The sequence below is a fragment of the Ciconia boyciana genome, chromosome 9 (assembly GCF_034638445.1).
Source record: "Ciconia boyciana chromosome 9, ASM3463844v1, whole genome shotgun sequence".
NCBI classification, from domain to species: Eukaryota; Metazoa; Chordata; class Aves; order Ciconiiformes; family Ciconiidae; genus Ciconia; species Ciconia boyciana.
The window spans coordinates 4,650,880-4,672,158 of NC_132942.1; the positions used below are offsets into that span (position 1 = coordinate 4,650,880).

At 39.6% G+C, this 21,279-nt stretch overlaps 1 protein-coding gene across 1 annotated transcript in view; it reads right to left on the minus strand.

Moving 5' to 3' along the window:
- Window positions 1–21,279, minus strand: part of TRPC7 (transient receptor potential cation channel subfamily C member 7) — a 72,588-nt gene that overhangs the window by 19,408 nt on the left and 31,901 nt on the right. The window contains exons 3-5 of the mRNA XM_072872556.1: window positions 13,361–13,525; window positions 7,233–7,449; window positions 1,538–1,771 (exon numbers count right to left, since the gene is read on the minus strand). Coding sequence (XP_072728657.1) covers window positions 1,538–1,771; window positions 7,233–7,449; window positions 13,361–13,525 — 616 coding nt within the window. The remainder of the gene's footprint in view (window positions 1–1,537; window positions 1,772–7,232; window positions 7,450–13,360; window positions 13,526–21,279) is intronic.

Consider the following 21,279-nt stretch of genomic DNA (forward strand, 5'->3'; position numbering starts at 1 on the left):
ATTTGGATACATGGCACTGTGTCAATATTTGGAAAGGAAGCATGAGGGAGACTGAGATCTCCATCCCTACCATTAGATAAGAAAATTAGGATTTGTTCAGATAAAGCAGATACAACCATCAAGTGTATCATCTTCATGTTATCTTTAAATTAAAACCAATTCTTGCAGACTAGTCACTCTAATATTTTTACTTTAAAAAGCTTCCTGATGCTACCAGATATGCATCATTTATTTAATCTATTGAAAATTTGAACATTTATATTAATATAGCTTATAAGTGTCCTTGCATCAGCTGAGCTTCTTGATGAAAAGTGTGTGACTCAGGGCAAAGACATGCAATGTCTTTAAGGACACAGCAGTAAACTTAGGCATTATTTTCAGTAACCTAAACCAAAGGAAAAGCAGCAGATGGAGGAATTCGCAGGATCTGGTTGTGACATTCTGTTCTGGACCCTTTGCACCTTTATATCATGAACTCACTTTAAATGGGTCAGCAGCAAACCAGAGAGAGGAAAACCACATCATCATCTCAGTGGCCTCTTGCTTGCCTGTGCAGGAAGAGGGAAGCTTACCTTCAGAGGGGACACACCAAACAAGAGGCTGAGCCTGTGTGACCAGCTCACGGACACGCCAGCGAGCCTGTGGCCATGCACCCTGGTGTGGGGTCAGGGAACGTGCCTCTGGTGCTGCATGGTGCGTGGCTACAGTGGATAAAGTCTGCTGCCCCAGATCTTCCTCTCCAGCCCAAGCACATCGCTAGAATAACTACCCTATAACCCGAGGGAGCAAATGGTCCTCCCTTGTGCCCAGCTCCCTAGCTCCTGTAGCCCCTCCTTGAGCAAAAATCCCCATGGATTTTACTCAGGGTTACATCTAAAGCTTGCAGAGGCATGCAATGAATCCAGTCCCCACACTGGGGTGCAAAGCTCTATTCATTTGTGAACATCAAAGAAAAACCATTTCAGCCATCAAAAATAATGTTGTTGAGGCTATGCTACTGCTTGCATTTCCAAATGTTGGCACTTACAGATGATACAGACTCTCCAAAAATGAAGTTTTTCTCTTGGAGGAGCAGCAGCTTATGGGCGTAACCTGTGTTGGTATTTCCATTATACACGTGTTGGATGTAACAGAGGTGCAGAGTGCACCAACAGTTAGAAATGCAGCTCCAGATCCTATGTTTGTTCACACATGTCCCCACGCTCATATTTGGAAAAACAAGCAGGTTCATTCATCTGTAATTTAAATCATATTCTTCTCACTCCCAGTTCCTGATTATTTGTTGCTCGAGCTATTTTGTCAGGATGTGATTAACCTGAATGTAACCTTAGCACAAGATCAGAGACTGAATCAGCCTCAGATCTCAATTCCTTTCTGGCTGCTTAGGAAGATGGCTGGAATGGGTAGATCTGAGAAGAATAATTCGGTTTAATCAGAAAAAAACCTACATAAATATCACAAAAAGAAAGCTGCTTTCAGCACTGCCACACATTAGCCTAAAAGCACAGGAAGCATTAGATAGCAAAAAGCATCTTACCATAAGTAAAGTAAGCAACTTCAGGGGGAAGGGTGACATTATTGAGGTCATCATCTTGAACGTACTGATCTACGTACTGTTGTGCTTCAGTCGCTTTGAGAAAAGCCATGAACCTGGCGGTGAATGATGCCACGAAGATGGACAGCATCCCAAAGTCCAGCAGGTTCCAGAGATGCACCACGTATTCGCGTGGACCCTCTTCCCAGATCTCCTTGCACTCTGACCATATCATGCCTGCGGAAAGGCCAGAGCACGTTTAACCGGCAAACACAGAATGTGCTTTTTGTATTCAGACAGACCCGTTTCCTGGCTAACAGTAGCTTCTAAGATCGAAACAAACAACTCTTCAATTAAACTGAATTTCTTGAGAAGGGTTCATGTAATTTTTTTAAAAAAATTATTTAAAACTTTAAGCTTATATGTCCTTTTGTGCATATGAGGTAGAAATTTCAAAATTTCACTATATGAGTCAATGGTAAAGTAGATTTCTGGTGATGTCAGAGAAAGCACGGTTCAGAAATACTGAAGACATTAGAAAATCCTACTGCTGATCTGTTTGGAAGAACATAGATTTCCTCTTTTGTCCCCAAAAATCTCCTTGCTGAACTGTCCCACCGAAGATGGTATCATTTGCTCTGCTGATGTTCTCCTTCCCTAAAACAGTGGGTGGGTCCGTTTTGAGAAAGAAAACAGATCTTTGTGAGAGAAAATCTGATCCAGGAGTAAATACAGTATGATCAGAGAAAAGGTAAGACACAAGTTCTGCCCTTGGAGAACTTTTCACAACGTTTTATATATTAAATAATAATGAATTTCCATACATTAAAGTGTGATCTACCACTTTGAAAAGCCTGAGTTTAGTCTGAATTTAGGATCTTTCTGACAATAGACTTACAGATAAACCTAAATGCCAAACCCAGAAAATTCAAACGTTTCAACATCCAAGTTCTACTGGGGAGTGCTAGGGAGGATAGGTGAATTCAGTGGGCAAACTGGAGCCAAGAGCTCAGGTCAAATTCACCAACCTGCCCAACTTTCAATCAAAGCAGGGCAGCGGGGCCAAAATCTGGCTTCTGAATAGCTAAAATATTGGAATATTTAACGCACTGATAAATATTTCCTGCACTCTACCCAATCCTGTTTCCATAGCAGCAGCAAAATTCATGTTTAATCAAGCAGGAGCAGTGCCTGCCAATTTCCATGTGGCCTCCTGCAACCTTGTCCTTTTTGTGAACTCTTCTTCATCCTCTTTGCTGGAAGCTCTCGTGGTGTGGCATGTAAATGCATTTGCTCAGCTACTTCAGAGACTCCTGGAAGCACATGGTATCCCAAGAGGTGCAGTCAAAGGCTAGGTTATAGGGAAGGAAACAAGTCAGTGTGAATCTAGCCGGAGGCTGGAGGAATGAAGAACTGCTGCTGCTAGTCCTTATGCACTGAGAAGGATTTGAGAGAAAAAGGAAAGCTAAGCTATTGATACCACTGGTGGCCGAGGCACAGCTAGCCTGTGACCTCCACAGCCCTGGAATCTCCAGGCAGATCCTTGGAGCCGTACCTTGGTATAGGTTATGCTCTGTATAGATCTGTCTTGGGAGAGAGCCTGAGGTCTTCTGAGTGCTGAGGAGAGTCAGAGGGAGGGCAGGAGAGGAGCCTCCCAGCTCTTCTCCTCGAGTCTGCAGGTCTTTGCTGAGTAAAAGCAGGAACTTCATCCCAAGCCATCATTCACCATGAGTAAGGTTTAATAATAAATAGTTTAAGGGAGAAGGTGGAAGAATTGGTTTCTCAGGAACTGTCCCAGAGCGAGGATGAAATATTAAAGAAACATTTCTAGCTAAAAAAAAAGTATCCCAGAAGTGATAGATAGGAGACATTAGCCCCACACATTATGCACGCGTGTCGTATAAAGGTACTAAAGCACTTTAGGAAATATTACATGCATGGTAACACTGCCGACCAAAGTACTTGTCCACTGACGCCCAGAAATGTCTTTTCTGGTTTAAATATTAACTCTCCCATTCAAATTTATTTCTAATCTTGGTCACTTAATATACCTAGGTCGCAGATTAATGAAGTAAGGAATGTCTAAAACTGAGTAGACTGACTAAAATTAGAATCACTCTGTGAAAGTATCACACTATTGGCCTATAATTTACATCATTCTTTTTGCCAGCGTTGTGGCAATCATTATTTATCCATACATATGGAAAAAATATCTATTCAGGACAAGTAGAAAAGTTACAGTAATTATTTGGTCAGTACTGCTGGGTAATTGTATACACATTGTGAGAGAGTAATTCAAAGCTTCTCCTTAAGTAAAAATACTGAGAAAAGAATAAGAAGCTAAAATTCAGGGGATGGGACGTAAGATGGGATGTAAGAACAGAAATAAGGGAAGGAAACTAGGCAAAGCAGATTTGCTGGGATGTGATTGCATTTCAACACGGTGTTTCTGAGGCCCCCAACGGCTCTGGGAGAGGTCACTTCCCTGAGTTTGACGCACAGAGAGGTGGGATATGAGCAGCTTCTGCTCCCCAGCTTCTGCGGGTCTCTTGTGCCTGTTCTTCCACAGCAGGGATAATCAGAAATGTCACCTTGACTGGCATGTCTGGTTTCAGCAGGGGAAGGAGAGTCAAGCTACAGGCACAGCCTGTCTGGAGGAAACATAGAAGTGTGCAAGAATTGCTGTTCACCACCTGTGCACAAAAAGGAACAGTTTGTCAAATTTTTATATCCACTGGCCTGGTACAGAAATCACGAGCAGCTGATGGAGAGCCGCCTTTGAGCCTTCCTGGATCTGCCAAAGGCTGTTGAATTAAGAGAGAGAGTTGTGGTCAGATGGCATCTACCCAGAGCTTAACTGCTACCTTGGCTGCTTTTGCAGTGAGGATTTTGTCTCCCTAAATGAAACCTCCCTGCTTCCAGCGCACACTTTTGTCCGTGTTGCTCATGAGGAAAATCCCAGCCTTCCTCACTTGAAGGCAAGAGATGGGAAGATCCGGCCGTGGAGGGAGGTAGCCAAGGCATGCAATGAGCCACAGATGCGTGAGCTGAAATTGCTGTGCCCCATGTACGAAAGGGCAAGTTCTCCTTTCAGAGCATTGCGGTATTTCTCTGTGCTGACAGGTTTATCATCTGCAGCCCTTGGATTCTCATTCATAAGAAAGAAGAGTGAGACCAAAAAGGTGTTCTCCCACCTAAAATGCTATTGTTTATCTGGCTGTTCATGGGGATGTTGAATGGGCTACTAACACTACCTGGCTGATTCAGCCATGGTCCACAGGCATTTCAGAGGTGCAGGCTAATGGAAAGTTAAAGCCTCTGATACAGATTTTTGGAGCAGGATGAAGTGCTTGCCTGGCTGAAAGTCATTGCCTGTGCTCAGTTTACTCTATTACTCACCTGCATTACAAATAGTTGGGAGCAGGAGATGGCAATGGTTTTGCATAACTCCAGTCTGAAATTCTCCTGCTGGTAATTTTCTCTGAAAATATATACACGTGGATCAATTTTCATATCTCTAGCAAGATTAATTGCAGGGAGTGCTATTACAGGTTGTGCTAACTCGTGGCCACACTATGCTATGCTAATGTAGCACATTATCCTCAAATAATGCTATTCTGAACGTGCGTCATAATTTTATGGTTGACAGCCAGATAACTCAGCCAATTTTCTTCCCAAAAAAGAACCAAGATCAGGGACCTGTAAACTAATTTCTCAAAAAATGGTCTGCTATGGTTGGAACAAGTAATGTGTCATCAGCATTCATCATTGCTGTCACAGTATGAAGGAGAAAAGAGAAAGAACAGAAGGAAGGGATTTACAAACTGAGAATAAATAAAATTACACTTTTTGATTGTACTACGAATTGAAATGTAGGTAGCATACCTACACTGTTGAGTCTGAAGACAGCAACTGCAGGAGTTGCCAAGTAGGATTAAATATAGCTATGTATATTTAGTACACAAGAGTTAGATTTATTATACTTCAACGTACACTTACTGTCTACTTACTTTTGCCTCTTTGGAAAAGCATGTCTTGGCAACTTTACCTGTGATATTTATCTACAACATTTACTTTTATTTAATTATATTTCTACTTACATATACATATTTGTAATTTCTTTAAGATTTTTGCACCAAAAGGCTGGGGAGTCCACCACCCTTGGTGTTTTTACAGTTCTTAAAGTTCAGGGTTGCACATGGGGCTCAGCAAGTGCCCAAGCACCCGTGCCAGCTGTCTGCAGGCCACGTGCACCAAACTTTCACCTTAGAATTGCTGAAACATTATTTGAAGCTTTATGTAGGCAGACAGGTAAAATGGCCAGAGAAGACTGTCAGTGCTGAGGTAGGCAGTCATTAGAAAATCTCATTATATTCAGAACTCTCTACAATGAATCACCTTTCTTCTCCCAGAAAAGTGAAAACCTTCGCTTTAAATAAAATGTTTTCTTCTTCATCTCTCAGGAACTCACCAGGCAGACAGATACCTACTGCCTATAAGAAAAGAATACCTAGTCTAAAATCTAATCTTCTTGTCCAACTGCTTTAATATCATTTTAAAAATATATCTTACAGACTTACTCTATCCAGTCTGTCATCTATTCAGTTTTTTTCTAGCCTAATATCCTGTATGGGATTCTGATTATTGCGGGGACAGGGAACAAAGAAACAGTGGCCAGGAAGTCATCAGATAGAGCAGCCCGATCCTATTTTTCAGGGGGGTTTAATGCCATCAGTACTTATGGAACTGTAGAATTATTTGCTGCAAGAAAAGAATCAAAATCATGGTGATGAGTAAAAATAGATACGGAAGAGGTAGACAAAGATTCTGCAGAGTTGATAAGCTCATTTTCCCAATAATTCCTTCTGAGCTTGTTTAGATTAGTGGTTCAAGGTACCTGACCTGCCAGGAATAAATTGTGCCTATAGGAAAAGTGATAGACCTGAATTTGCCTAAAACTCCCTGGAAGTTTAACTTGTGCACGACATACTTTTGCACTTGAAGAGTTCATCCACATGAATCCCTGCTTTATAATTGTTGGATAACTTAATTTATTTGAAAAGACTTGAGTGCTGTGCTGTCCTCTCACCAGTAACAATTTCATAACATGAATTTCATAAAATCCAACTTGTATTTACCTAGCAGTTTTCAACACTAGATCTCAGAGTGCATTACAAAAAAGTAAATAACAATATACCCATTTTGCAGATGAAGAAACTGAGGTTCAGTGAATTATAATAGGATCTCATGGCAGGATAATAAAACGGGCTGGTGGTCACCCATGTCCGAGTGGACACACTTCTTTCTGCTCACTTTAGATAGAGCAATGATCTATAGTGAAGCTATAAGTTTCTATGACTATATTACTTTCTTTAAGATGCAATGATTAAACCAACAGAGGCAAACAGACAACATCTATAGCATTCACCATGGAAAGTGGAAATTCAGGAAAGTGAGAATTTGCCAAGCATCATTCAATATTTTCAAAAGCAGTGACCAAGATCAAAGTCTTCTTTGATCCTGTTTAGTCAAAATACTTCCGTCAACCTCTAATTTAGCATCATGGTGGGTTTTCTGGGTTGTTTTTTTGTTTTTGGGTTGTTTTTTTTTTTTCATTTGTCTTGTCACTGTCTATCATGTTATTCCTAGTCATGCTGAATTTCTGTGGAGGACTTGTAGACATTTTGGTTTTGCTTACCCAATACCCACTTCATGATCAGCAATTCTGTCCATGAGAACTGAGTTGTTTTGACTCTAAATATTTGTTTTGGATGATCCGTGATGGTCTCGTTGGGGAGATTTTTTACTCCTTCAAACCGATCTGAAGCATTCACTACTAACAGTCCAAGGAAGATCGTGAAAGAAACTGCATGTGCCACAAACTTCATGAAAGGACTGCGGAGGGTCCGTCCCAACTGCAATGAAACATATACAAGACATAAGATTTTTTTTCACTCATCCACCTCCTGGAAGTTTTTTTCCTATAAAAGTTTGAACCATTTGCCCAAGGTGAAAAGGATTCAGAAATTAATGCTAGATCATGAACTAAACAGGGTTTAGATTTGTTCAGGTTGTTCTTTGCTATTACTAGACATTATGCATTGCAGTTCAGATTATGCCCTTTGGATAATTTTCTATGCATGGCAGTATCTTATATTGCACTTTTGTACCCACATATAATATCTAATTGTCCTGGCCATATGATAAGTGGAAAATGAAGAGACAGGACATTTATATGAGAAATGTTAGTGTGTATACATGTTATATGAATGTACTCATGTGTGTCAATATAAATTCTAATGATGGGCCCCCTTCTAATTCTTACATCATTGTTATATATTAGAATCTTTTAGTAATGCTGAATTCCTGGTTCATTAACGATGTGTAGGAAATAGCCTTCTGTTTAATGATTCTTTAGTAATGCTTTTAATATGCTTTGGTATGATAGTCTTCTCTCATAATTACTACAAAAGCTGGAGGTTCACTCCCCAGAACACAAGGATTTATTTCAAGACATTAAGCCAAGAATTGGAGCAGCAGATCTCTTCGCTATAGCTAATATTTGTTCCATTCTTCTTGAAAAGCTTTGTTTGTTAATTAATTTAAATAACACTCTCTTCATTTTACATTTTCTGTGATCTAAGAAAATATTACTCCAGAAAGTTGTCAGAGTAGAAGCATTTTTAGGAGTGCAAGGAGCAATGCCTGTGGTATTGGACACAATAAAAAGCAATGCATGTGCTGTCCTGTATGTACCCTTTCCAAAAACCCCTCAAAGCAAATGGGATTTTTTTTTGCAGGATATTACTCATTGATTCATTTCTCTTGATGACAAGGTATCCTCAAAATTTTCTTAATATCTGCTGACTTGATCATAAAACTTCATAGGAAATATGAAAAAGGAAATTCCTTGTTTTCTTACTTATCTCCAATAGCAGCTTTGTGCAAAGGAGCCCAGGTCTCTGGTCATTGTAGAGCAGAAAATACTTCAAAAGCTGGGCTCTTTAGGTCTAGCAGAAATTTAAAGGAAGCCTTATGCTTTTGTTCTTATTTCTTTTTCTTCTCTGAATTTTTAAAATGTCAAGTAAATCTTTTAAGAAGTTGACAGAATAATAAATCCTATTGGAAAATTTGCATGTTTCTAAATACCAGAAAGACTTTCCAATAAAGAAAATTTAAAAAATCTGCTCTATCTCTGAGCCTTTATTAACATGTTTGCTTCTTTCTGAGGTCAATAAGGATGTGTTTAAGCAGGTAGATATTACACTGAATCAAACCTGAAATTTCCCTCTTATTCTTGTCTAGGAATATTATGGCAGATGTAGAAGAAAATTAAGTGTGTTAAAACCAGTCCCAACACTTGTGATGCTGGTTCACTCCTCTGCTGTGAACCTTGGTGTAGTGTTAGTTCTCATCAGCTTTTTATGGCTGGTGTTGGGTAGATTTCCATTTTGTAGAAGAATTTATATTTCCAGTACAGAGCTGAGGGGTTGATGGGATATGTTTGAACAATGTCCCATACAGTAATAATCTCAGATGTTTTCCTCATATGACCTGTCTGAGAGAGCTCAAAGAGCAAGAGCAAAGTATAACAACAACTATGGGCATATGGGACCTTACCAACAAAGTTTTAAGAAAGTGCATTTGCAGTCTGTACAAGACTCGTTTCTACCCTGAATTCACTTAAAGAGAAAAAGCACTTTCTATTGAATCATGAATTCTCTCCAAATAATTAGACTTTTTCTGCTGTCTATAGAAACTTAAAAAAAAGAGACCTGAGATTAAACTAGCACAGCCTTGGTTATCAGAGAAATAATCCCGCCTATTACAGAACCAAATGAATTCTGTGGGTAATTTCACTTAGTTCTCTATTGATTTAACAAAAGTCTGCATTTAGTCAGTGTTACATGGGCATTTTATCCCCTTTATTACTGTGGAAAGCTTACAATTTTTTTCTCGAGGTGATGCTTTTCATATCTTCTCAGAAATCTGATTTTTAGCTAAGAGCTACAGGAGGTGAAAGTGTTGACTAGAATATTCTGTAAAAAATTAATGAAGCGTCAATTCCTCCAGTCAGGCTAATACTTTATGACAGTAAGATATATTTTTCAAGCAACATGATACAGTTAAACTCAAGGTGTGTAACTACTTGGATGTATCAATTTCTCAATTACATTTAAAATCACAATATAATCTTTCATCAAATTGGCTTTGCAGGGAACTGCCTGGCTGTCACTGTTAAGACAGAAACACTGACAGTGTGTGAATACAAAGGTTCATTCTTAAGAGAATAGCTCATTTCATGACTTAGTATCCTATCTGTATTATAGGAAAATAATGAAGCATGCAGACATGTCAAAAAGAAAATATATAAAATGTGATAGTGAAACAAAGTTTTCCAAATGCAAATTAATCTCTGCTCCAAGAGACAGGAACAAATAAAGATAGAAATATCATAAAGAAAAAAGCCATTACTATTTTCAGTACTATGCTCATAGCAGAAGCATGAAGCATATTGTTGTAGACATTTTATGTAGCTTAACTGGGGAGGAAAATACCCAAAGTAAAAAGGTACAAGTACAGCTTTAGGTGGAGTGATCCATTAAAGTTCCAGTGCTTAAACAATGCTGAGTCTGTCCCAGAGGGATCTACGGTCCATAAATCCCCAGTATGGCTACATGAAAGCCAGGGAACAACCCAGGCAATGAGAGCTGTGTATAAATGATCTCTGTCAGTGTTGCAATATTTGAATGTGCACTTCAGCCGACCAGAGAAGAAAGAAATACTTCTTGAAGTTCTGCAGATGGTCCAAACAGTCCCACTTGCTCTTGTCATTACGTTTTTGGGCAGCAGACTGTGCAATTTTTCCATTCTATCGCTTATCTTCTCTTTTGGTCACCAGTGAAACAAGTTTTGGACACCAACATATAAAGCAACAGTTCATTTCAGAGTCACAGCCTCCATGAGATGGATGACTCAACACAGATATTTCAGGATAGGATAGGCTTACACTCTGTGGGTCTTGTCAACAGTTTGTGCATCCAGAGGAGAATGAACAACCAACACTAAAATTGGTTTTAATAAAGACAGTTCTGTGCAACTGAATGCAAAAGAAGACTTAAGAGTTTAGTTGCAAACTCCAGTTAATACAATTTACTAAACTTTCAAGGGTGGTATTCTAACTCCACAGAGCGTTATTAAAGAAAATTTTCTGTTAGGGAATAAAGGCTTGAAAACATATTCCTTGCTAAGATACACCAGTGAAGGAATTATTTTGTGATATGAATTACTCTGTTACCCTATGTGAAACTGCAGAATTTGACCAATATATCTTAAGAATGTGATACACAATAGTATTGGTCAGGATAGCTCCTATAAAGCAGTATTTCACAGAAATTGCCTTCATTTTTCTCACTGTCTTAGCCCAGAAAGGAGTCCCTGACTCATGCCTGGGCATCCATGTGTTTTTCAAGTCAGGCCTGATTTGATTTAAGTTAAATATCTTAGTTGATTGTTACTATGGAAAAATTATTTCATTACCCGGTTGTGTAACATCAAGATTGTTCTCATGACTTAAAACCAAACAAAACACTTGTAAAATTGACCAGGACAAAATTGGGCTGCTCAGAGCATCATATGCAAATCTTTTGTTAACATCACCATCCTTTTAGCGGATATGCTGCCTATGTAAAATTGTCTGCAATAACACTACGAGAGGATACAAGGCTCATGCATCAACCCTCAACCCTTGAACCTAATAATGACTATTTTGGGTGAGGTACCAATTCATGGGGAAAAATGCATTCATTATTCAGTTATTTCTATCACAGACCCCAATCAGAAATCAAGACTACATTGTTCTGATCAATGCAAAGCCATGCATTAAAAGACAATTCCTGCCTGAAAGAACTTGCAATTTGACTTTACGACAGAAGGTTCCATATGGTTTTTCACAGTCTAAAGTAGGGTGAAAAGAAAGGGACATTGAAAAATGAGATTGCACAAAAGGTTTAGTGTAATGAAATCGTAGTCGATTAAAAGTTACATCCCCCTCCCTCCAGTTTTTTTTATTTTAATACATGTACCTCAAGAAATTAAAACCAAATAACTTTCTCAATAATTTCTTATTTCTGCTGTAAAATGGATTTATTTTGAATTTTTTGCCTCAGGTTTTTTCCCTTTAGTTTTTATGCTTTTCATTTAAATTCTCCACTTATTTCTAGTTTAATTGTTCTCCACACCTATTACTATATTCAAATGCAACCATTGTAATTCTGAGAATACACCACAAATGTTGCTGTTGGCTGGTGTGCCAACTCCCAGCACATTCAACAGAGGTGAAGGAAATTAAACAGCTTCATAAATCCCTGCTAGACTGAGGTCTGACATAACAGAATCGACATGGTAATTCCACACATGAATTCCCTCTATGACCTAACCAAAACCACCCGCAACACAGCCTGGCTTTCACATGCACTTCTCTGTGTGAAACTCTGGAGTCCTGTCCAGTATTCATAAAAGCTGTGGGGTTTTGTGTTGATACAAACCTTGAGAAAATGAAGTTACATTCTCAATTACTCTAAGAGAAAGTACTTTTCTTGGAAATATTTTGGAGGACACCAAGCCTTAAATGTGTTTTATTATCTCAGATGTTCTGGAAGACTCTTTTCAAAAGGTTTGTCTGATTGCACCAACATAAATCTTTTCAATAGTCTTTCCTTAATACCCACCCACGGATCTATAATTTCTTGGGCTTGACAAATTTAGAAAGGATTCCTCACTGGCTTTTAAAGGAAATGGGAGAAGATGCTTTCAAGACAGAATAAATTACCAGCGCCAGGGGTCATTTTATCAAGTTTAAGTACCTCTGATAAGCCTCCTGCTGAAGGCCTCTACGTTGTAATGGATGATGTTGCTGGCTATTGCTGAATGTGAAATGAACTTCTCCCCTGCCACCCCTTTATTCTGTGGCAAGAGTAGTGAAAAAGCTATTTATCACTCAGCCACACACCTATTTATCTCCACTTGCTTGAGCAGACTCTTTCAGGATGGAAACTTCACTACAGATTTCATACCACAGACAACTCAAGCTTTTACCTAAGCTAATGGTTGGCTCTGGTCCTTTGACCTCTAGGTCTCAGCAAAATTCTCCTGCTCCATCTGACATTGTGAGACATAGCACAGATGTATTTAGGTACATGGCAGTTTTCCAAGTTTCATCATCTTTCCCCTCAAAACCATAAAGTTTGTATGATTAACTCTGGTCTTCTCTGCAGCACTAAGCAGTCCCCTGGGGCTTGTCAGAGTTTCAGGCACATGTGCCATAATAATGCTCCACTAACTAAGAATACAAAATCAGAAAGAAGAAGGAAAGGGAAGAGAGGAGCCCTGAAGAAGGGAGGAACCTGCAACAAAAAGTACATAAAGGGAATGAGAGTTTAAACATCAGAGTTAACTAAAAGGGCAACAAAGATCTTCTCCTTTAGTTATTCCCCATTTTGGTGGTTCTTCTGTTCTTTCTTCATCTCACTACCATGTTGTTCTCTCCTATCCATTTCTTGTTCCTATTCTTTTCTTGTCACCCACTGTCTCAATGTTTCCTTCCCCCATCACCCCCCCTTTATTACCTGTAAAGATGAACCTCCAACCATGCCTAATAGCTCCATTTGTGTATATCAAGCAACACCTCATGCTTGCTCTCCTCTGGGGCAATCTTAGAGGATAGCATGAATCGCTTCCCAATGGCATTACAGAAAAATATGTGACCTCGTTCCAGGCCCTGGATAGAAATGACCGTAAAAAACATGCACCTTAATGAGTTTGTACCTTGCTGCAGGGAGCAATCCAGTAGGCTATGGCAAGGAAGGGCAGGCCAATGGAGACCCCGAAGACAGCCAAGAACTTCACAGCTATAGATTGCTGCCGTAAGCCTGAGAGGTTTTCATACCACATGGTGAGCAATTGTTGCTGGCAGTTGGGGTGAGCAACAAACTGTAAAAGACACAGAAACAGAAGTATGAGCAGCATTGTTTGAAGAGGATGAGATTTCAGTGACTAACCTGGTGAACTTGCCAGTGGAACAAGACGGGGCACGTCTTTGCTCTCCGAGATAGCTTATGTCACAAACAGAAAACTGCAAACCAGGAACCCAAGATCCCCGGGTACTGGCAGAACATGTTTCACTTCTGCTTCTTGTCTTCTCTAGATAAAAGTTTTATTAGACAGCAGACCATCTAGGCCAAAACCCAACATCCATCAGTGGCCAGCACTGACAAAGTGCCTCTGTGGGGTCAGCATTTACATCTGGAACAGTCTACATCGAGATTCAGAAAAGACACAGAGAGGCACTTTGAGGTCAAGCTGGAAAAAACCTCTGATAACTTGCTCAAGACATAGGCCATTGAAATAGTAGCTCAACACAGCACTAGTATTACATTGTTCTGTTCACTGCATACAGACCCAAAGTGAACCATTCTGCATGGTTCTCCTTCTCCTGTAAACGATAGGAGGTTTGGCTGGTATTTTGTTACTTTAAATGTTTTATCTCAGATTATCTTTCAAAAAATGACAGCTCATTCTTTACTGATCGGACAAAAAGACAAATTTAAAAGCAGAAGGAAAAGCTGTGCTGCTCTGGTACAGAAAGTACATGTTTTGTATCCTGTAACTAAGACTCTTCTTCAGTTTATTGTTCAGAGGAAGAAGAAAAGGCGAGCAGCAGACAACTGAAAAGGGCAATTTCTTAATGGTAAAATTACAGCACCACTAGATCCCATGGAAGAGTTTTATAATAAAAGGTAAAACTTCTTTATTTCATATTGTTCTTCAGGGTGATTGAATCTTCAATCACAAAGAAAGATAATTAAAAGGCAGAATAACTGAAAGAAAAGATGAAAAATAAATATGTTGCTAATGTAGTTGATTGCATTAGCAGAACTAAGTGTTTCATTTATGAGTTTTGCGAGTGAATAAATGTTCTTAGGAGGGAAATGTAAAACCTTCCACTATTTCAAAAAGCAGAACTTTCTGGAGGTGAGGGGGAGGATGAAGGGGGTAGAGAGAGGAAGAAAGGAGGAAAGCTGAGGCTACGAGGGGGCTTCGTGGCCGCTGTTGCCCCTGCCTGGCAGAGTAGACGTGGAGCATGTCTGGCAGCTGCCCCGTTGCCCTGCTTCAGCGCTTTCAGCTGCAACCAGCTGGGGGGATTTCAGCTGTAGTCTGTGGTTTTATTGGGACTGAAAAGTAGGGAAAAGTCTAACTGTGCTTTCGTCTTCACTATCTATAAAATCACGATCAAATCGGGAATTTAATGGACTCTTTTCTAGATGTTTGCATAACAACAAAACCGTTACTGTGAGTTTAAATGATCCATTTATTGCTAGTGCAGAATGAAATACAGTTGCACAGTAATTAGGATTGCTTTGGAATAGTGCATTTCCTTCTTTAACAGCACATTGCCAGCTATTTAAAACGTACTTCAAATGAATTAGGCTTTGGGGCCTGCATTTCTCAAAAAGAAAAAACCAGAAAATAAGACTTTACCCCTTCCACTGAATAAATCAATCAGAGTGAAAAAAATTGACAGGTACTTCTAACATCTTTTGTCTTTAGAATTTTTTCTTGGAAATATTAACATTTCAATATACTTTCTTTTAAGTCGCTTTCAAAAAAAGAAAGCTTTCAAAAAAGGTAATCTATAAATCATCAGTCCTAGTCATTCTGAGCATTTAAAGTTTAAGGTTAAGGTGATGACAGCAGTATCGCAAGGAGGCATTTCCTAATGCTCAGTGTTTATGTTTGTACTAATGCTGCTAGGGCTTTTTATTGTTCTGGCAAATGGACAGAAAGATGAAGTGGAAGAAAGCTAGACAGAGAATTGATTCCCTTTGTGAATTTTATTTTCAGATATGATGAATTCAATAGCAATTGTAGCAACTCATGGAAAGGAAAATTACACTAGTAGATGTGCAGACGTCTGAGATGAAGGGCCAGAGCAACAGCCAGACTTCCTCCTGCTCTTGTAATTGTTCACCGCATTATGAGAATTGATTCAGACAAAGAAATTCAGTTGTCCTTGGCAATGAGACAGTCAAAGACTTTTTGCTGGTTGGCATTTCAGAGAATTCATCAGACATTTCAATCTGTTAATTGTTTCACTCTGTCTGGGAACAGCTACAATAAAAATACAAATATAGGAAAATTGAGAAGGAATTGCCATAAAACCCAGCTCGTTGGAACAATTTATTTTGTACAAGGCAATAAAGATTGGCAGCATGCCATAGAGCCTTGATGGTGTTCATCTTACTCTGATTATTGCAAAAATGAGGAGAAAATAAGATCAGGATAAGAAAGATAAGAGCATGAATGAGTTTTGATCTATTGTTTGCTTACAGCAAGCAGTACAGTTTTTCATTATGTTTGCTCCATCAGGTATTAATGAAATACGCAGTGACCCTTGGACAATGCCAACCCTCTCTCTATCAAAATTTCAGAAATTCATCTTAGATCTCATCAAGGACATTACAGAGCCATTTAACTTTCTCTCTTCTCTGGGAATGGGCACTGACACCAAGTTAAAGATTACACTAATGCTTTGCTTAGTGTCGTAGGCACAGAAAAGAACAGAGTTTGAGACAAAAGCTTCAAGGCAGAATGCTTCGAAGTGTAATGCAAAATGGTGATGTGGTATATTGAATTTCAGAGGCCTAAATGCTGCAATGCTTTTTCAAAGTTCCCATTAAATGCTATTTCCCTTCCTTCAGTACTGGAAAATGAGGCTAGGAGGCTTTTAGGGGCAAACTGTGTCTGCTCCTGTGCTGCAGCCCAGAAGAAGAGAAAGGCAGAAAGCGTTGCAACAAGACCGGTGTGGCCAGGGCTGTGCAGAAGGGCAAGATATCGCTGATTGAAATGGCAGCACTGGCAGTGGAGAGGATTGCATGGGTCCAAAAAGAGCCATTTAAAAGCACTGAGTGCTTTATCTCATGGGCAAAGTGAGTCCCCTCCAAGCTGATAAAGGTAATGCATCAGGATCTGGGAGCTCAAACAAAATCTTTCCCAATGCTTCTGCATTCAGAAACCGCGGCGGCAGCTTTTCTGGTCCCATGGCACAGGGAACCCAGTAGATGGCGGTGGTTTTTCCTTATACCATGCATACCTCTGATTTAGGAAGAAAATTGTACTTCCCTCCAGCCTATCAGTTACACATTTTTTCAAGTTAAAAAAAGGCTAAAAAAAGAATAAAATCACACATCAATCTGAAGAGCCAGCTCAAATAACGAAGCTGCCAAAGTGGCATTTTTGAGAGCAGGAAGACACAGGAAAGTATTGACACCTCCAAAAGCCACTGTTCTGTGCTACACAGGATTAAATGAGATTAATATTTGTCTAGAATATGGAAAAAATCTCTCAAAGCCTTCACCGGGAATTTAAAGGGCCCAAAAGAACTGTTTTACACACACAAATACAGAGAATATTTTAGAGACCACTGTGGATACCACATCGAACGATAACTTTTCCACATTGCTATCTAATTCGAGGTATGGCAGCTCTTTCTTGTAGCTTATCATGTATATGCATTGTGGGAAAGCACTTTACAGCTCTCATGACAGAGTGAGATTTTTTCCTCAGCATACTTGTTCAAAAATGCATGAGTTTCACTATGCAGACAATAAAGTACCTTTGTATCTCTACAACTGTATAGGAAGTTACTTCTGATAGAAAACACTGTAATAGAGAGACTTTCGTTTTTTATTTTCTATTATATTGGACAGAGAAAGAGTCTTTGATGAGGACCCCGGTCACTGCTGCTGTTCAGTATTAGTGCTGTGGTTGCCTAAGCTGTCAGTGGTGAGGCACTGTTTAAACCCCCCATCCAAAACACCCCATGGTCCCTACCATGGGGGATCTCTCTTATCCTGTGGCACATAATAGATAAGCTACAGCCAGGTGACAAAAACCCAGGAAATTCTTGAGAGTATCAGACAATGCTTACACATCAAACAAAAAAAAAAAAAGAAAAAGGTATCTATCTTGGACAGAAAAATGCTGTCAGCAGAAATAAGGAAACTTATGGCAAGACAGGTAAAAGGCAGAGGTCAGCCTCAGATGATTGGAATTAATCGTGCAGAAAAACCCCAGTGTCTCTTATTACTGAAATACTCTTTTATTACTGAAATAATTCTAATTCCCTTACGAGCGCAGAAATCTACCACTGAGGCAAAAGAATTATCCACTCAGACAGGATCATCTTGCTTTGCTAATGCACCCTACACTAAATAGCCAGGGGCTGAGGTAGGAAGGAAAAACTCATCAGTGAACCAGTGAAAACACTTTAAAAACCTACATGTCAGAACTAACAACAAAAACTTGTGACTTTAACGTTGTGCTTTCACAGAGATACTCCCGTTGTGTCCTCTCCAGCTCATCCCTTCGCTGTAAGACTTATAACAAACGCTGACAAACCTCAGCAAACAAAAACTGCAATTCAGGTGAGCAGCGGCATGTTTAATCAGTGAGTGAGAGCTAGAAAAGGAGCTACATAAATAGATTTTCAGGAGAACATAGGTAATGTCAAGAGACACTGGCGGGGCAGGGATGAGCTATTTTTCTTTCGATCATGTAACTGCATTCATACCCTTCGAACAACCTTTCTGGGTTCATTATTAAATATTTGTCTTTTGATGTAGCTCATTGCTTCTGCAAGCCTACATTGATTAACACATTTTAGGCTACAGCAGCTGCTCACAGGAACCCCTGGTTGGGTGCGTAATGCTTCAAATGCTGGAGATCCTAGCGAAAATGCCAAAACCATTTTGATGACTCATTTGAGTCAATCGTCACCCCGTGCTTCTGAATTACAAGGGAAAATGAGGAGAGCATCAAGTGGATTGTGTACATGGCTTTTCCCATTTTGCCAGGGATGTCACCAGGGAGCACAGGAGCAGCGCTCCTGCAGGGATCCACACGTTGGAAGAACCAGGTGGGATGTGAACCACACACGTTGTGTGCTCTGAAAAGTTGAAAGTACATAAGTATTATTAAGAAGACTTCATGACACACCTCAAAGACAAACAGTCTGAGCTGAGCTGGCCATGCTGGTGTTCCCAGCAGGACCAAAGCCAGTCCTGGTCTGGAAGGTGAGTTGGCATTTGCCCGGCAGCAGTGCTGTGCTTGAACAAAACCAGAGACAGGGAGGGATGGAAAGCTGGGCTTGCCCATCTCCGCTTCTGTGTAGGCAATGTCGTGTTTCTCCCAGTGAAACCTTCATCAAAGGAGATATGAAATCATCCTTTTTCAGTGGGTTGCTGAAGAGGCTGTGGGAGTATCAGCAAACATCGGCAGGGGTGGAAGAAACTCAGGGAAAGGTCGACGAAGGTTCTTACTGCTCTTCCCCTGAAGGGTAAAAAATATACTGCCATTTCACCAAAGTGGATCAAATGAATTAAAGGGTAAACATATGCCCACACGCGCATGACAGAAAAAAAAGGCAATGAAAATATTAAAACAAAACATAATTTCTTTGCTTTTAAACCACTTTTCACTTTTGAAGATTCCTTTGATATTTTAAGCATTTTGAACTTGAAACTTGAAAAAAAAAAAGGCAAAATGTGTTGGAACAGGTTTTTGATCCGGTAAAAGACCCACCTACTTGCAGAGTCGTTTCACCTGATGCAGAGCAGGAGACGACAGAGCTCAGTGGAAATTGCTGAAGCTTGCTAGGAAATACAGAGTACAAGAAAAGGCCAACATATGCATATGCCTTTTCTTATCTTCACCTTGTACTCTGTTCTGTGAACCTCCAAGTGAACAAAGAGCCCTTTGTTTTGAAGAAACTATTCTGAGACACCTTAACAGAAGCAGATGGGATATATTTATTTCATGATCCGGAGTGTGGAAAAAAATCTGCTTTTAGCAAGTGCTTGTGCTATTAAACTATGACAAATGAGGTTGTTAGAGGGTAAATATGACTGGAACTTGGCTCACTGTTTGCTGTTGTGCCTGGTAAGAGTTGCAAGTAAAACTGGAGAAAGTTTAAGAAAGAGATAGGAAACTACTTGTCCTATTATCTATGAATTAAAAATAATAAGTAAAGTTCCAATCCAAATACCCATGCTGTGAGACTGTGACCTTTTCACAAAAGAAACCTGCTCTAATTACAGTTAAATTCTATCTATGGCCACAGGCCCAGTTTTTAAAGCACTTTGTACCAGAGTAACCTTACAAGGGAGAGTAAATCAGCAGGTCCAAATTCCTTCATCCAGATACAAAAAAGAATGTCATGGAACCCTGTTCAACATGGATGAAAGAAAATTCAACTGATCAAGACTCATTTCAATGGGATCTGACCATTGCATAATAATAAACACTACATGTGAAAAGGTCCTCTGAGGTATTGCAGACACACAGAGAACATGAAGCAAGGTAATGTCCCTGCCCTGAGGATTTCTGCAGCTTTCCCTCTGTCCCTGGCATTCATTTGACTGTCTAATGGCATCACAAATATTCATGAGGTTCTTGCTCATCCTGTAGATGAGCTTTCTAACAGTCTTGGTGAATATTCAAACATGATATCTGGAGTCTAACATCAGCATTTATAAACCTGGTAGCAAAGGGAAAAGGTTTATATTTGTAGGCAGAGCCCAGATGAGCTGGAATTATCAGGAAAAAAAAACCCAACAACTTGTGCAACCTCAGTCTCTGAGTTACTTTTAAGGCATAAAGCCAGAAGTATTTATTACGCTTTTAGTAATAAATTACACCTTTCGTAAAACCTTTCACATGCACCTTTCTGAGCCAAAATAGCTTTCTTATTAGAGCCATTTGGCAGTGGGGAAATACTTGCTTGCATCAAATCCCAAGATACTCACATATTCCCCAGTTTTATGGAAATCCAATATTTGGATCAACTTGCTGGTTGACCTGAGTTATCTAATACAAAATTCTGATTTTGAACACTTAAAACCTTAGCATAGCTACAGTGTACAACCATATCTCTTTCCTGTGACTCGGTCTGCTCTATAAATGCAAGCGTGTTGTTTGGGATAGATCTTCTGCTCTCTACTAAATTAGTGAGTACATTAACAGGATCAGGATCTCACTTTGCAAAGGTGACAAGAAGACAGAACCAAAGCAGGGAAGGTCATCCCAGCATCCCAATGCTTGTGCAATTGCCCCAAACCACCCGTGTGGTGCAGCTCTGTAAAGGAGAAGGTGCGGTCCCATTAGAATGAGCAACGTGGATGGAAACAGGATTTGACCATGCACCAGGATGGTGAACAGGCACAAAATAAAACCCAATGAAAACAGATTAGTCTAATAGAAAACAAAAATAATGGGCTAAATAAAACTGCCAGGACCATTTCAAATGCAATTCACCCATTGACAGAAATGCTCTCCAGTTCTGAGTGAAAACACAAAACTAATAATCCTCTTAGTAGTGGAAGGAATGGAGGGGGAATTTTTGTCGTTCTGTTACATTCTCAATTCATGTGATATAAAAGTAAGTCTGATATATTTGAGGTGTATAACTAGAAAATGTAGAATTTACACAAATTCTTTAATTGGTTCCGTTTAAACCTTGTTCTGCCTAAAGTTTCTTTCTAATTTCACTTCCCTGAGACAAGGATAGAGGCTCTTTTTTGTGCTAAGCATTCTTCTATAGGGTAGTGAATAAGGTGGTTGGCTCTTGAGAAAACTGCATTTTCATATTCTAGTGGGCTGCATGTTTTCTGAAGAGATTTATTGCTAAT